Source organism: Mizuhopecten yessoensis, unplaced genomic scaffold (genome assembly GCF_002113885.1).
Source record: "Mizuhopecten yessoensis strain PY_sf001 unplaced genomic scaffold, ASM211388v2 scaffold6045, whole genome shotgun sequence".
Taxonomy (NCBI): Eukaryota; Metazoa; Mollusca; class Bivalvia; order Pectinida; family Pectinidae; genus Mizuhopecten; species Mizuhopecten yessoensis.
Genome location: NW_018406352.1, coordinates 365,617 through 381,708, shown reverse-complemented (window position 1 = coordinate 381,708; position 16,092 = coordinate 365,617). Strand labels below are relative to the sequence as shown.

General features: G+C 35.0%; 1 protein-coding gene across 1 annotated transcript in view; it reads right to left on the bottom strand.

The window, feature by feature from the left end:
* Positions 1 to 450: 450 nt before the first annotated feature.
* The window catches only part of LOC110451464 (CD82 antigen-like), a 58,459-nt gene continuing 42,817 nt past the window's right edge, over positions 451 to 16,092 (bottom strand). The window contains exons 5-8 of the mRNA XM_021499499.1: positions 10,158 to 10,265; positions 6,819 to 7,031; positions 6,102 to 6,185; positions 451 to 4,718 (exon numbers count right to left, since the gene is read on the bottom strand). Coding sequence (XP_021355174.1) covers positions 4,626 to 4,718; positions 6,102 to 6,185; positions 6,819 to 7,031; positions 10,158 to 10,265 — 498 coding nt within the window. The 3' untranslated portion in view covers positions 451 to 4,625. The remainder of the gene's footprint in view (positions 4,719 to 6,101; positions 6,186 to 6,818; positions 7,032 to 10,157; positions 10,266 to 16,092) is intronic.

Sequence of the window (16,092 nt, the reverse complement as noted above, 5' to 3'; positions counted from 1 at the left end):
TAAAATGTGTATGTGCTTGTGTGTGTGTATACAGGAGGCAGGTTATGTGGGAGTAAATGCCTCCTTGTGATAGCGCGGATCTGATGTCAACTTTAGAGAGCTATCTCACTGAAATACTATTCCGAAGGCATTCCGCCCGGTCACATGATACTGACAACGGCTGAACCAGTTGCTGCCATTACCCTTAATGCTGAACGTTACGCAGGAAATATCAGCTGCCATTTTTAAGGCTTCTTGTATGTCCCGGTCTGGGGACAGAACCCACTGTGTTTCTCGCTTGAGGGAACGTTTAACACAAAGATAAAAAGTAAGGCATTGTCAAGCAGCGCGTTATGAAACAAACAAAAAGTTGTTACGGAGGATAGAGAAAATATGACGTTACCAATTGTTGGTGCGCAAACGTAGATTTAACATACGACGTAAAAACAAGAGAGACAGAGTATTCATGTTGTACTTTTTATCATTTTTATTTATTTCAGAAAAAGTAGTATGAAAAGTGTTAGTAGTTTAGAAAATACATATTAAGAATACATAATCAGTGTTTCATAGCACAATGGTTACCATAGAAATAACAAAAGGATATGAAGATGATGACGTCATCAGTACATCTTCACCTCGTATTTTTACACACTTACAATGTATTCTTTTTATTCTGCAACCCACAAATTTGATTAAAGACACGAATTCATCAAGAATGTGATTTTCATGTCAATTATGACATCGATATTGTCTCTTCTCTGATCTCAGCTTCTCCAAACTTAATGAGATTTAGCCAGTGGTTAGTAGTTCAAATTTAACATATGAATACAAGCAAATCAAGAACATTTTGTAAAATGAATCTGCTACATGTATAGATGTGTTGAAACACGATGAACGGATCTCAATATTATACTTTCAACTTGATAAATATGTTTAATTTTATCAACCGGTAATTACCCTTTCCGATATTGTGTGCAATTGCCAATTTTAAAGCAATCTAGCTCCATTTTCATTAAATTGGCGTATTACAAATCAATACATTTTTTATCATCTCCTTTTTGTTCGGTCAAATGTATGGGCTGCAGGATAAAATAATGTGAGTGAAAACATTACTCAACATTAAACAGTTAATATGAAGCATCAGTAATATTTAAATAATAAGTTAACACGATTCCAACAAGCACCTTTCCAAGTTCACCAACCAATCATGGTTCAGAGTTTCTTTTTATGCATTAGAATATACATGTATACATTTGACAATAAGAAAATGAACCTGATGTTACAATATGTTCAATCTAATTAAAACCAGATCTCTCATTACACAAAGTTATGGAGTGTAATGAGACATCTGATTTTAATTAGATTGCAATATGTTACAATATGAAGTATTAGCAAATTAAATTTGGCTTGTTAAGATAATGTCAAAGCGTAGCATTTACAGTAATGATAGTTTAATTCTATAATAGCGGAAAGTTTCGCGCGTGGAGATGCTCGCGTTGTGACCATTTAAACTGATCACAATGTGAAATGTTTTGCGTTAGCAGTACTTCTGAATTCGATATCTATAATCTAAATAATTCATACATTAATATTAGCGTGTGGATATTTTCGGGTTTGCTTACAGAACGCAAAAACGCGAAATTTTGTATACCGCGAAAATTTCAAATTTTATAGTAATTAATATGAATAGTTCCGAAACAAACAAAATATTGTGCATTGTCGACATGTTGCAATACAAAATACATCATGAAGTGGGAGTTGAACCATCTCTAGTCAATATCATGTCATATGTTTCAAAGAATTCAAGCGTACCAACGAAACATGTAAAATCTTAAAGATTCGCAGATACCTGCAGTGGTGTTCAGCTACAAATTTAATCGCATACATATAAAACAACGGATTTCCAAATGTGTCGCCAATATCCGCATAACAATTATCGGGAAACATTGTAAGAATCGGAAACAAAACTCTGATTCAAATGAATGTAAACACAATCTTTGAATTCGGTATTGACACACATTTGAGCGGAACAATGTTTGAGATTTTAAGAAGTAAAATGCTGGGCAAGATTGCAAACAAGCTGCTCGCTGAATTATATGGGAAGCGTTTGCTTAATGAAAGGGTTGAACTACTTATTGCAACGGTCATGAAACGGGTTACTTACAAAATCAATATTAGGAAACAGCAGTTTCGATATTAATCTTGAAAATAACGTATTTCATATTTTGTTTCGACTTTCACTTTCTCGTGGTTTACGAAGTTCCAACAATATGTAAAATAGCATGTAATGTATAGAGTAACAACACACCAAACACACGGAAGTCTTCCACCGTTAAGACCTTTCGTATCTGTAATACAGCGCAATTCTAGCAAAACACCACGCATAACGGAAGAACGTTTCCAGTCACGACTGTGACAATTCTAAACATCAATTTTCGGGCCCTTGTTTGCGGAGGAACATGGACTTATTCGGTTCCACTGTGTAATGAAACTGATGAGCAAGTGTACATGATTCACATCTAGAGTAAGACGGAATAAATTACATTGTAACTACAATGAAACAGCACAATAAAAACACTGTGAACACTTTGAAAATAGTATTGCAATGTTACACACATCTCATCCTGGATACTCCAGGGTTACGCTCAGTTACACTCTCTGCACCCCATGCATATGTCATAGCAACATTGGAAGCACCGAGATAGTTATTTGATTGGTCAAAATAAAAATCCTGACCAATCGCCAGGCTGATACCTGTCCTTTGAAGATTACAGATGAGCGACACCCGTCTTCAAAGCCAATCAATTTCTACCGTTGCACGACCGCAATATTCCTTTAATGTTCATCAAAGGACCGAACTAGTCTTCTTGTCTGAACAACAAGATGGCACACACTGAGCCTTCAATTTTGCTATAAAATACTCAGGGACACAGAGAGTGTAAGTGAGCGTAACCCCTGGAGTATCGATGATGCACAAATCTTAGTATCCTACAAAATATAGAATGGTACAGTAACACACGGGAAAAGTCCCGTAACTAATGTGAACCTATTTATATCTGTTTTATGGGAAATAAATACTAGTATATTATTCATTTATTGCACAATGTTCATGAAAAACGCAATATGAAAAGATTAATGTCATGAAAAAAACCCCGTACAATATGTTGCTTTCTGTCATAGACTCTAATACAACTATTACCTCTTGAGTGATGATGATGAATAGGAACCACGTAGCATCTTTGATTTTTACCACTGTACGAGTTTCTACTTTCTAATAGAATGCACGAATGTATTCGATGTTGTGACGTAGTTATAGCGATGAAAAAATGTCTTTTGATTATGACGTCACAGCACAGTGACGTATATTGCCTTCGGATATTGTGCAATTTTTTAACAGTATATAAAAAAGGCGAAGAAGCAAGAACAAGATGAGATGTTAAGAGTTTCCATGTACAGGAGGGCCTAATTCGAAACTCGGTCATATAACAGGCAGAACACTTGTACATCCTCCAACACACACGCATGCATACTCTCACACATTCTAGGGGTTCCGATAGAAAATGTTCGCAAGATTTGTGTATCAGGAATCGGACATTTTGTCAACATGCCACCTCGCGTTATGTCTTGTGTCACCTCCCAACATTGTCATAAAAACGACTCAAATATAGCTCGCTTTATCGAATTTGTATGGTAGTGCAAATTGCAAGCATTAGATGTATGGGACCAAAATGCTACCGACTTTATATTACTTACGAATATCTATAACGAATTCGCAATTCTAACGAAATCATAGTCATCGCAAAATTTAAACGCAATTTATCAAAATCACTGAACATTTAAACGCATATTTCAAGGGCCTAAGTGTTTATTACACAAGGATTGAGTTAAACGTATTTTTGAATAACAAAATTTTGTTCATACCTCCCGCGCAACATCCTATAACTGTTCAGATTATATCAATAATATTGATGACATCAAAATGAAAATATAATAAAAGCATTAATATCACAATATGGCTATTTCATAAGCTCCAGTATCACATATTATTTACAAACTGCATATTAATTGATAAGGTCACCCAACAACACTCGATGAGAATTATTACAAACATTTTAGCATGTAATAGAAGAGTATGATTTAATCAGTTTGACTAAGTGTCACATTGCTCTTTTCTTGGACATCGGACCTTGTCGAATGATTGATATTGTTAATTATTTTTCATATTATTTTCAGCATAACAATATGTTTGGCATTCATTATTTATGAAATCATAATAATATGATGAGTTCTGTAAGAGACTAAGAATACAAGTAAGTGATACTACCGAGAAAGTTATTATGTCGGAAAAGAAAAAATGATAACATGTCTAGTATAAAAAGACTCCCATTGCACTTATATTTACATTTTCTCCTCTTTTATGAGATCCATATAATTTCCTCTTCTTTTGTAGATGTATATAACATTTTAAAGCTGTACATAATGCATATACAAATTAACATGACACTTATATCACGAATAGATTTAAGTATATAAGTAATAAAATAGAAACAACACATGTAATTATTTGCATATTTTCTCGGCAATAATCGGCAATCATCGGATTAATTTCCGATGCTTGCCGGAGTTTACCGAAACGGTGGGATGATTTACGTTTCTGCAAAACCACCCGGATCTATTTCCTCGTGGGTACGGCGACCCATTATAACGAACAGGAGTATAGAAGAACTGGCGCAACAGATCTGTAACACAAAACAAACATTGATAATGAAATGTATTTATATGCTATAATGAATGCAAATTATATATAGGATCTTACATGAGTTTCCGTTTCATTATTTTCATATGAGATTTATGAAATTCGTGACGAGTTTCAAACATTTCATATGTAATGAAAACGAGTGTAAGATAATTTTTATCACATAATTAAGATTTGTGGCATTTTTTCGTGTAAAACGACAGTTTTCATGCAACCCTGAAATGTAAAAAGCCGCCATTTTGACTCGAGTGCATAAGTCTATGACGTCATGTAATTGTCCTAGGCATGACGTTACAATTGTAACAATTGAAACCTCCAACTAATCACAGGGCTTATCGATAGGTCATATTGCATGGGTTAATACGGAAAAAATATGACATCGGTATATTCACTGGATAACACATTAATACATTATGTGATACATTTATGTTTTCGATGCACTTATTAGGTTTTCCTAAATGAAATAAAAGATTAGTTTTGCGAAAACAAAATTAATGCTATTGAGAAGTTATTTCAATATGACTGATCAGTGTTGCATATTTTTATATGAAATAACAACGCCATGCGACATTGTTTAAATAACTCTTTTTCGTGATGAAACAATGACCATACATATTTTTACAAGCGGTGACCAGTTGAAAATTAAAAAGATTAAGACCAAACTTTTACACCGACATCGCAATAGTATGCTGCCATGACGTGTATAAATACTGTCGAGTTGTAGTCTGTCAGATAATGGTGTACGTTTTTCTATAGACGGCTTTTACATGTTATACAAGAGTTATTGCCCTTTGTAACAATGTTTGATGATCCCTTTCTATCACTGTTAGATGAAATATATCTAAATGTCAACGAGTAAAAGCTTAATAAACATTTTCAAATGTAATTTTCAACAAATATATATAGAACAGAGTTTCAGATCAAAGTTTTACTTTCTACACAAACAATGCACGTGTTGAACGTGTCTCAGTCATAGCTGGACAAAGCGACCAGGCGGTCTTGAAACGTTGCGACGCCTTTATTACGTACATTGTTTGTGTAGAAAGTAAAACTTTGAATTCACATATTGCCAAACTGATAAATCTTATTGAAGATATCAGAAGTACCTACGAACAGAACCTTTTTTTATAAATGACCAACATCTGAACTATTTTATATTTTTGATAAATAAGCTTCTAATGCTAAAAAAACACCACATCCTTTTGGCCATATACAAGACTCAAGTAGATGTATTGAAATGATATCAATGTTATTACATGTATATGGGTTTTTTTAGAATATTTTATGGCTGTAGTTAGACTTCAATTCAATTCGTTATGTCACTTCAACACGGATGTAAAGCTATAATTCTGACATAAACTATTACCATGATTAGTGTGTAGATACCTCCAAGAACAAAAAGTGTAGCTGAGTATTCTTTTAACTTGGTACTGAGCTGTTTAGCGCAACCCTGCAACATAAATAAACAACAATGTATACATATTTTCGTTATACATTATAATACAAACAAATAATTCATACGATCAAAATAATCTACCAATCAATTTAATCTGATAATTTCGCCGGAGCTGCCATAACATCTACTTATGTGGATTATTGTTTTTGCATATATACTGTAGCTCCCACTTAAATACCTATTTATTCCCCAACTGAATTTGTGTCAGCCGGGGAAAAACCACTGCCTTTTACTCCAATGCTACGACAAAGATGATTGAACCCAATTTGTCTACGTGACAATCACCCGGCCAGATCCGCTCGCGAATTAGACATATTCTTTTGTTTAAAAAAATGTTTTTGTACGAAAATGCTTTTAATTACATTTTATCTAAATAAAAAATATAATTGAAAGGTTATCGCGATTTTTTAGCCACAGTAACCACAGTAACCATAAGGAATAGACCGTCAATCGATTAAATGCATATTAATAATGAATACGCATAGGATTACTCAGATGAGTAAGGGATACTATTATAACGATTGTCAGATTAGTAAGAGGAATTATTACGAAGGTTGTCAGATAAGTAAGGGATAATATTACGAAGATTTTCAGATCAGTAAGGAATGCTATTACGTAGATACCAACCGTAAGAAAATTTGAATTTCTCTCCTTTGGATATGCCGCACAGTTCCAATTATTGTCGCCCTTGGGTGGTTCGGTATCAGAAAATATTTTGAGACCTTTGCAACAAAATAATGGAGTGGTCGTTTGTAGGGTGATGTTGTGATGTTGGCCGACCAGTGCCGTCCTATTCCAGTCATCAAGGTCCATGTAACTAGTGGCACCGCAACACCCGAGCTAAAGTTACCGAAAGTAGTATTGAACATCACAAACATAAGAAGAAGTATTGAAAATCCCAAGGGCAGATACAAGATGTAGTATTGAACATCACCAGGGCAGATACAAGAAGTAGTATTGAACATCACCAGGGCAGATACAAGAAGTAGTATGGAACATCACAAGGACAAACACAAGTAGTAGTGTGGAACATCACTAGGACAAACACAAGTAGTATTATGGAACATCACAAGGACAAACATAAGTAGTAGTATGGAACATTACAAGGACAAACACAAGTAGTAGTATAGAACATCACAAGGAAAAACACAAGTAGTAGTATAGAACATCACAAGGAAAAACACAAGTAGTAGTATAGAACATCACAAGGAAAAACACAAGTAGTAGTATAGAACATCACAAGGAAAAACACAAGTAGTAGTATAGAACATCACAAGGGCAGATACAAGTAGTAGTATGGAACATCACAAGGAAACACACAAGTAGTAGTATTGAACATCACAAGGCCAAACACAAGTAGTAGTATGGAACATCACAAGGAAACACACAAGTAGTAGTATAGAACATCACAAGGGCAGATACAAGTAGTAGTATGGAACATCACAAGGACAGATACAAGTAGTAGTATGGAACATCACAAGGAAACACACAAGTAGTAGTATAGAACATCACAAGGAAAAACACAAGTAGTAGTATAGAACATCACAAGGGCAGATACAAGTAGTAGTATGGAACATCACAAGGAAACACACAAGTAGTAGTATTGAACATCACAAGGACAGACACAAGTAGTAGTATGGAACATCACAAGGGCAGATACAAGTAGTAGTATGGAACATCACAAGGACACACACAAGTAGTCGTATTGAACATCACAAGGACAAACACAAGGAGTAGTATGGAACATCACAAGGACAGATACAAGTAGTAGTATGGAACATCACAAGGAAACACACAAGTAGTAGTATAGAACATCACAGGGACAAGCACAAGTAGTAGTATTGAACATCACAAGGCCAAACACAAGTAGTAGTATGGAACATCACTAGGACAAACACAAGTAGTAGTATGGAACATCACTAGGACAAACACAAGTAGTAGTATGGAACATCACAAAGACACACACAAGTAGTAGTATAGAACATCACAGGGACAAACACAAGTAGTAGTATTGAACATCACAAGGCCAAACACAAGTAGTAGTATGGAACATCACAAGGAAACACACAAGTAGTAGTATTGAACATCACAAGGACACACACAAGTAGTAGTATAGAACATCACAGGGACAAACACAAGTAGTAGTATTGAACATCACAAGGACACACACCAGTAGTAGTATTGAACATCACAAGGACAAACACCAGTAGTAGTATGGAACATCACAAGGGCAGATACAAGTAGTAGTATGGAACATCACAAGGACAAACACAAGAAGTAGTATGGAACATCACAAGGACAAACACAAGAAATAGTATGGAACATCACAAGGACAAACACAAGAAATAGTATGGAACATCACAAGGACAAACACAAGAAGTATGGAACATCATAAGGACACACACAAGTAGTATTATGGAACATCACAAGGACAAACACAAGTAGTATGGAACATCAAAAGGACAAACACAAGTAGTAGTATAGAACATCACAAGGACAAACACAAGTAGTAGTAATGAACATCACAAGGACAAACACAAGTAGTAGTACGGAACATCACAAGGGCAGATACAAGTAGTAGTATGGAACATCACAAGGACAAACACAAGAAGTAGTATGGAACATCACAAGGGCAGATACAAGTAGTAGTATGGAACATCACAAGGACAAACACAAGTAGCAGTATGGAACATCACAAGCACAAACACAAGAAGTATGGAACATCATAAGGACACACACAAGTAGTAGTATGGAACATCACAAGGACACACACAAGTAGTATAGAACATCACAGGGACAAACACAAGTAGAAGTATTGAACATCACAAGGACACACACAAGTAGTAGTATAGAGCATCACAAGGACAAACACAAGTAGTAGTATAGAGCATCACAAGGACAAACACAAGTAGTAGTATTGAACATCACAAGGAGAAACAGAAGTAGTAGTATTGAACATCACAAGGACAAACATAAGTAGTAGTATGGAACATCACAAGGGCAGATACAAGTAGTAGTATGGAACATCACAAGGACAAACACAAGTAGTAGTATGGAACATCACAAGGACAAACACAAGTAGCAGTATGGAACATCACAAGGACAAACACAAGAAGTATGGAACATCATAAGGACACACACAAGTAGTAGTATGGAACATCACAAGGACAAACACAAGTAGTATATCAGGAGATAACGAGGAAATGCATCACGAACTCTATAAATATCCAGCGGCGATCTAAGACATAATTGTATGATCACATAATGGTTTATTCTAATCTGAATATACTAACATAATTTTACAAGCATATACTTTTAAATTTTATTCAGAGACCGCCTAGGAGGTATAAAAAGTGGGATCATATTGATATTGCTTTCTCAAAGCAGGTTCTATTTAGAATTGACTGCAAAAAGAAGTTTTGAGGATACAATCACAGCAATGGTTGTCGCTTAATAGTGATGGTCTCTTGATCAGGTTTGATAGTAAACAAAACTTTAAAAATGGTATAAATATGCAAATCCTAGCTTTTTACACAGAGGTTATGCGATTAAAATTATGTAGCATTTGTGTTACTTGATTGATATTTATATTGAACAGTTTAACGGAACAAAGTTCAGTTTGGGTTGTTGATCTCCAGAGCACAGACAGAATAAGACTCCTGTGTAAATCGAGTATTCACTATTTCTGACTTTTACTTGTTGTCGTCCGTAAACAGTATATATATTAACTCATTCGTTCCCTAATATTTCATAACGAGCTATATCAACCTTTGAATTGGAAGAGTTCAAATGTGTCTTCAGGGGTGGATGAGTTAAGAGAACCAATTTGCAGTTTTCAAAACCAGTAAATGACTGTAGCTGGCTTAGACGTTGCCTGATCCCATCTATTGCTGGAACATAATATTTCGCGGGAGTAATGATATTGGTTATACTACGAACTAATATTTTCAATCTTTAACCACTTACCGAGAAAAATAAATAATTCCAGGCCAGGCTGGCCGTATCGCTCGCTTGACTACCTCTGTAGGATCGTTGTATGTTCGCTTTCATAGAGTTCTCCAAATAGGCAAGTTCCTGAAATATCAAACACAGATATTACTATTATTTTGAAAATGTTTATAACATGGACACTTTTCCGGTAAACGAAGATTAGGAAAGTGAGAATCAAGATTGGTGGTGGCCAGAATGAAAATTAAGAATGAAGAAAATAGCAATATAAAAGGAAAGCCAACATAAAGCCAACACAAACATTTATTAACACAAGAGGTGTAACCAAATCTGCTGTTTCACAGGTGATTCCTACCCTAGGCATCCGTTAAAAAAATAAAAAATAAATTCCTTGCAAATAAGCCAAGAGCACATTATAATCATGTAATCATACTTGAATTGATACCTTATCATAGTGATATATTCTTTTGCAAACACAAAAAGCATTTCATCTTGTATCTGGTCAATGGTAAGCTTGCAACGAATGTCTTACTGAAAGGTAAAAACTAAATAAATAAAAACAGCGATTCTTTTCATGGAAAGACGTGAAAGTAACTTAATATTCAGTCAACATTTCTAACAGAATATGAAGGTAATGACGCCAACTTGGAGTAACAAAGTTCTACGCTGATGTAGGACTTTATAATTTAATCCACCATAGATCACTGATGTAGGACTTTATAATTTAATCCACCAAAGATCACTGATGTAGGACTTTATAATTTAATTCACCATAGATCACTGATGTAGGACTTTATAATTCAATCCACCATAGATCACTGATGTAGGACTTTATAATTCAATCCACCATAGATCACTGATGTAGGACTTTATAATTTAATCCACCATAGATCACTGATGTAGGACTTTATAATTTAATCCACCAAGATCACTGATGTAGGACTTTATAATTTACTCCACCATAGATCACTGATGTAGGACTTTATAATTTAATCCACCATAAATCACTGATGTAGGACTTTATAATTAATTCAACCAAAGATCACTGATGTAGGACTTAATAATTCAATCCACCATAAATCACTGATGTAGGACTTTATAATTTAATCCACCATAGATCACTGATGTAGGACTTTATAATTTAATCCACCAAGATCACTGATGTAGGACTTTATAATTTACTCCACCATAGATCACTGATGTAGGACTTTATAATTTAATCCACCATAAATCACTGATGTAGGACTTTATAATTAATTCAACCAAAGATCACTGATGTAGGACTTAATAATTCAATCCACCATAAATCACTGATGTAGGACTTTATAATTCAATTCACCATAGATCACTGATGTTGGACTTTATAATTAATTCAACCAAAGATCACTGATGTAGGCCTTTATAATTCAATCCACCATAGATCACTGGTGTAGGACTTTATAACTCAATCCACCATAGATCATTGATGTAGGACTTTATAATTTACTCCACCATATATCACTGATGTAGGACTTTATGACTCAATCCACCATAGATCACTGTTGTAGGACTTTATAATTTACTCCACCATAGATCACTGATCTAGGACTTTATAATTTAATTCACCATAGATCACTGATGTAGGCCTTTATAATTCAATCCACCATAGATCCCTGATGTAGGACTTTATAACTCAATCCACCATAGATCACTGATGTAGGCCTTTATAATTCAATCCACCATAGATCATTGATGTAGGACTTTATACTTTAATCCACCATAGATCACTGGGGTAGGACTTTATAACTCAATCCACCATAGATCACTGATCTAGGACTTTATAATTTAATTCACCATAGATCACTGATGTAGGCCTTTATAATTCAATCCACCATAGATCACTGATCTAGGACTTTATAATTTAATCCACCATAGATCACTGATGTAGGACTTTATAATTTAATCCACCATAGATCACTTCAGTTCATAACTGTTCGATTGATGCTTAATACCGATTCCATTTGGACCATATAAATAACCACGTAAAAGCTGTTTGAATATTATCGTTACTTTTGTGATCTAACAAACCTTAATAAAAGCAGGAGATCGAATTTAAACTACAATGCAAAATCTTTGGGGTAGATTTTGAAAATCGTTACATGGTTGCACGGTCAGAAAAATGTTTCGCTATACATATCGTATCTCCAGGACGCTCCAATAATTTGGATCTGACACAAATTTTCGTAGCGGGTTTCGACGATGAAGCAAAAGACGCTTACCATTCCGCAACACATGGTCCTATCGCTTAAAGCTTTGATATATATCTCTCCTTTGTTCAAAGCTCATAGTGTTATCAATTTTGAGTTTGAACTATTGTTTCGTTTTCATTTCGATGTTCCCGATTTGTTCCTAAATAATTACATTTCGCTTGGATAAATGTTTATTTTAAATCAATCATATTGAGCGAGAGACATGTTTCTACGTGTCCTGGAAATCATTTAAAGAGGCTACCTGCACTGCCTCATGAAACGAATTGATCTTTTGTATCCCACTGCATGTGCTTATGAGGCAACTATCAAGGGCCATTGCAAAAGTGAGGGTTTGGTTTTGTTTAGTGTTGTTTAACGTCATATCAACAGCTATGGTCGTTTAAGGACGGCCTCCCCTGTGTGCAAGATGCATGCGTGTGGTGTATGCGTTTGTGTTTTGAGAGGCTGCGATATATTTGTTTTTGTCTCCTTGTGATCGCGTGGAACTGATGCCGACTTTATAGTGCTACCTCACTGAAACATACTGCCGAAGACATCCAGCAGGACACCCCACCCGGTCACATTATACTGTCAACGGGCGAACCAGTCGTCCCACTCCTCAATGCAAAAGTGAGGGGTTTCTGCTTACAGGACACTGAAGGATCAAACATTGATCTGCTACACCAGTTGCAATATTCAGATATTTTGTCTTTCGTTTTCCCTCCTATTTACTCCAATGACACATGTCTTCATATGCTCTTTTAGGTTACAAAGTCGTTTAATCCCGATCTCAGCAAAATCACATGAGGAGTCAAATCTTTGCTTTAAGCAAATCGTGAAAATAATTATTGGTATTGGTTAAATAATTTGCAGTTATCAGAATAAATCGCTTAAAACAATATACTAGTATATGAATCCTTCAAGAGGTCAGTCACTTGTTGCTGCTGAATCAATGAAAAATTAGACCAATAGGATCAGAGATTTGTAAGGTTGACCTGATTCGATGTTATGTCACCCCGGGGACCAACATATCCTGGGAAAATCGTTAACGTGATGTTGGCGAAACAACATTAATTGTTCCGAGATAAATGTCTGGCCTGCATTATTCATGTATCACCCACAGGGATAAAATTATATCCGAAAACCAATAACTTCAAGTCGCCGACATCATAACTTAAAAATAAAACTTGTTTGAATGACAGCCGGATTAATGGTCAATCAATATTTTTACTATCTACAGGACCAAGTAGCGTACAGGGGGTCTCGCATAATCTGCATAATTAGAAAAATCGCATTAATTGAATGCAGAATTTTAAACCCGAATTTAGAACTTCACATTGTGATTCCAAACGAAACTTCCGCTACAGTATCCTGCTAATATTTGTTTGGAGATATTGGAATTTAACGAATAGAACAGTCAATCATTCAAAATAACGGAAAAATGGCAATTTGTTTCCGCACATATCAAACTAGGGAAAAATGACAATGAAAACCTTTGTACAGGATAATTTCCAATATATAACACATTTTTTAACTGTTCGTTTCCTATATTCATATCTACTAGTAAAAAAAGACGTCGCTTGGAGTTTTTTCTCACCTACATCACACCTTGCCGATCAATGGGTACATATAACAACGCCCATAATAAAATACATCGTTGGACGTGCCGCCTCACAACATCACAACTATGACCACTGATCAATGGCATTGGGTCAATAATGTGTCATAGAAATTAAATCAAGGTCAATGATGGGTTTTACGCTGATTTAACTCTAGATTGAAGAGATACTTAGGCGGTAAATCTACAACATAGTCCATAATTTCTTCTAACGACTTGTTTCTGTTATTGTTCTTGAGTAATATAAATACAATCACACCCACACTTTACGTTATATTCTCTAGGTTACTGCCGGAGGAAGCTCTCACACAGGTCGATATTAACATGCATTAGGCAAATTAAGGTTGTGTTTACGATTGCCGAGATGACAAACAGGGACATCAACCAGAACGAGAGTTATACCAGAAATGTGTATATCTTGTCCGAGATGTGCAAAGGTTTGTTAGCTTAAGGATTTAGGGGCGGAACCTGTAAAATATATTATTCAAATGTTGGCATGAAAGTTTATCCATGCACATATAGACAACCTTACATTTTTTTTAACATCCCTAGTTCAACGATAAGAGTAACAAGGCCAAGACTTGTATTTCTGCAAAAAGAAAACAAAAAAAAAACTCAAGGATTTTAATGCATGCTACCTTGATAACGTGCTCTTGTTTACCTGTAAAATACGTGTTCCTTTATCACTTTTGTTTGCCAATAGTAATAATTTCAAATTTCCTCTCCGTCATGTTCCTTTATCTTTTTATTACATGCAGCAGAGGCAATTTGTTACAGAGACCGAGATTCGAAACGACAAAAACATGTGACCTCTTCGTATCATTTACTGTTTATCGGACTTTAGATATAAAAGACGTGATAGGAGATATAACATGTGAATAATGTCTAAATTTAAATATCACTCGAAAATGGACGAGTTGCCGAGCAATTTGAATGATAAACAAAGAGACAGACATAGGGCGCGCACATGCCAGTGTCCCTGATATTGGTCAATGAACGTTAGATTACAACGGTTTGATAAACACAATTTTGTGTGATGAATTACAAACATTGGAACCATTCAATCAATTAGTGACCCCGGTAGCGTTGCGAATTTGGTATATTTCATAATATCACGTCTTTCAGTAAAATGTTACTGAATTGTTTGTTCTGAATTTGGAAGATATGATTTATTTACGTTTGTTTAAAAAGAAAAGATATAATAGTTTGATATTGTAATTCGTTAAGATTTAATCCCGATAAATAAACATTTTCGTACTTAACATTATAGCTTACAGTGACTATATACATCCGCCGACAATATTCATGTAATGTTAAGAACATTGGCAATACACTGTATATGTCATGATGTACACTTACAAATTAGTATAACTATATCAGTTGTTTAAAACAGATTATCTCCATTCCGTCTTTGCGTGTTGCATAGTTATCTTCTCTTGAGAACAGGTATTGATTGTTACGTCATTGGTTTGTGTGAGAAAATTACATCATTTTCTCAAAAATTGATGACGTTACTCTCACAAACCAATGACGTAACAATCAATTCCTGTTCTCAAGAGAAGATAACTCTGCAACACGCAAAGACGGAATTGGTACGTGATATTATTGCAATATAGTTTAATTCATATGTTCAGTATTTGTGTCAATTATCGTTACAATATTTGGGATACTTTGGTGTGGACCTCATCTTTATTCTAAAGTTAAAAATGTTGTTAGCTTCATAGTTTGTTGATTCATATTTTACGGATTATTGTTTTCGTCAAAAGTTATAAAAGCTCTGAATGATTGTATTTAATCTTATATATGTGATTGAGGTTTTCAATGTTTTTGAAATATTATAGATTGAAGGGAACATGTTAATAATATTTGCCTCAAGCTGACAAGACTTTCAAAGACCATATCTCGTCAGGGTTTACCTTAATTAACACGTACGCCTCAACCCAGGAGATACTGGTATCACTTTCAGCTTCTGACACACCGCATGTTTTAAACCCCAGTTCCTGAACATATAGAGCATGTCCAGAGTATAGGTTTATGTGAACTTGTTAATAATGTATATGTAATAAAACCATCCTATCCCCTGTTCAAGTATTACAGGGACAAGGTG